Source organism: Herpailurus yagouaroundi, unplaced genomic scaffold (assembly GCF_014898765.1).
Source record: "Herpailurus yagouaroundi ecotype Mexico unplaced genomic scaffold, PumYag 29, whole genome shotgun sequence".
Taxonomy (NCBI): domain Eukaryota; kingdom Metazoa; phylum Chordata; class Mammalia; order Carnivora; family Felidae; genus Herpailurus; species Herpailurus yagouaroundi.
Window position 1 is genome coordinate 39886075 of NW_024412377.1, and position 2394 is coordinate 39888468.

The 2394-nt window shown below is 36.0% G+C and overlaps 1 protein-coding gene across 1 annotated transcript; it reads left to right on the top strand.

The window, feature by feature from the left end:
• Positions 1 to 1036: 1036 nt before the first annotated feature.
• Positions 1037 to 1321, top strand: LOC121040995 (40S ribosomal protein S29-like). The gene has a single exon (XM_040491821.1). The coding sequence runs from the start codon at positions 1040 to 1042 to the stop codon at positions 1208 to 1210; it is 171 nt and encodes a 56-aa protein (XP_040347755.1). The 5' UTR covers positions 1037 to 1039; the 3' UTR covers positions 1211 to 1321.
• The last annotated feature ends 1073 nt before the right edge of the window (positions 1322 to 2394 follow it).

Genomic DNA, 2394 nt, shown 5'->3' on the forward strand with positions numbered 1-2394 from the left:
CTGAACATCTTTTCATGTGCCTGTTGGCCATCCGGATGTCTTCTTTAGAGAAGTGTCTATTCATGTTTTCTGCCCATTTCTTCACTGGGTTATTTGCTTTTCGGGTGTGGAGTTTGGTGAGCTCTTTATAGATTTTGGATACTAGCCCTTTGTCCGATGAGCCAACCATTCTTGAGAAAGAAAAACACACCTGGAGACATCATGCTCCCTGATTTCAAATTATATTTCAAGGCTATAGTAAGCAAAACAAATGGTATTGGTGTAAAAACAGACACATAGATCAATGGAACACAATAGAGAGGCAAGAAATAAACCCATGTAAATATGGTTAATTTACAACAAAGCCAAGAACACACAATCAAAAAAAAGGATGGTCTCTTCAATTAATGGTGTTGGGAAAACGGGACAGCCACATGCAAAAGAATAAACCCGGACCACCATCTTTTGGCACATAAAAAATTAACTCAAAGTGGATTAAAGACTTGAACACAACACCTGAAACCATAAAACTCCTAGATGAAAACATAGTAAGCTCCTTGACATCAGTCTTGGCAAAAGTCATTACTTTTTTTTTTTTTAATTTGAGAGAGCACGCATGAACAGGAGAGAAGCAGAGAAAGAGGGAGAGAGAGAATCCCAAGCAGGCTCTGTGCTGTCAGCATGGAGCTCAGTGAGGAGCTTGATCCCACAAAATGTGAGATCATGACCTGAGCAGAAACCAAGAGTTGGACAGTTAACCAATTGAGGCAACCAGGTGCCCCAAAAGGCATTACTTTTCAGTCTGACACCAAAAGCAAATGCAAGAAAAGCAAAAATAAATGTAACTACATCAAACTAAAAACGTTCTGTACAGTAAGGAAACCACCAACAAAATGAAAACGCAATCTACTAACTGTGAGGAATATTTCCAAATCATATGTCTGAAAAGGAGCTACTACTATCCAAAATATATAAAGAAGGTATACAACTCAGTAGGGAAAAATTCCAATTAAAAAATGGGCAGAGACCCCTTTTGTTTCACTGCATCCAAGAAAGCAAGATGGGTCACCAGCAGCTCTGCTGTAGCCATCCAAGGAAATTTGGCCAGGATTCTTCTTCTTGTCTTGTCTGCTCAAACCAGCATGGTTTGATCCAGAAATATGGCCTTAACATGTGCTGCCAGTGTTTCTGTCAATACATGAAGGCTATAGGCTTCATTAAGTTGGATTAAGTGAACTTTCTTGAATGGGTAATCCAAGATACCTACCTTAACTGCAGTTGGGATAAGTTACCTTAATCCCAACTCATTGTACATAAAATAAAAATACTTCAATTAAAAAAATGGGCAGAGAATCTGAGTTAGATATTTTTTCCAAAGATGCTATATTGATGGCTAACAGGTAGGTGAACAGATGCTCAACATCACTAATTACCAGGGAAATGAAAACCAAAACCACAAAGAGCTATCATCTCACACCTGTTAGAATGTCTACTATCAAAAAGACAAGAAATAACAAATGTTGGTGAAGATGTGGAGAAAAGGGAATCTTTGTGCACTGTTGGTAGGAATGTGTTTCAGTATAGCACTATGGAGAACAAGCATGGAAGTTCCTCAAAAAAATAAAAGTACTACTAACATATGATCTAGCAATTATACTTCTGGGTATTTATCCAATGAATAAAAAACAGTTGAAAAGATATATGTATCTCCATGTTCACTGCAGCATTATTTACAATAGCCAAGATACAAAAACAACCTAAGTGTCCATCAATGTATAATGGATAAGAAACTGTGTTATATATACACAATGGATTATTATTCAGACATAAAAAATGACATCTTGCCATTTGCAACAATGTGGATAGACCTCAAGGCCATTACACTAACTTAAAGAAGTCAAATACTGTACGATCTTACTTATAGGTGGTTTCTAACAAACAAACCAACAAACAAAACAAGCTCATAGATACAGAAAACAAATTGGTTTCCAGTGGCAAGGGGTTAGAAGTGGGTGAAATGGGTGAATAGCTTCAAAAGTTACAAACTTCCAGTTATAAAATAAATAAGTCATAGGGATGTCATGTACATTATGGTGACTATAGTTAATAAAACTGTATTACATGTTTGAAAGTTACTAAGAGAGTAGATCTTAAAAGTTCTCATCATGAGAAAGATATTGTAACTATGTATGGTAATGAAATTTAAATGGACTTATTGTGGTGACCATTTGGCATATATATAAATATCAGAGAAACATCAGAGAAGCAGAAGAGTATCATAGAAGGATTAAAGCAAAACAAAATTGGATGTTTCTCTCTTTCTTTTTTTTAATATAATTTTTTGTCAAGTTAGCTAACATACAGTGTATACAGTGTGCTCTTGGCTTTGGGAGTAGATTCCCATGAATCATTGCT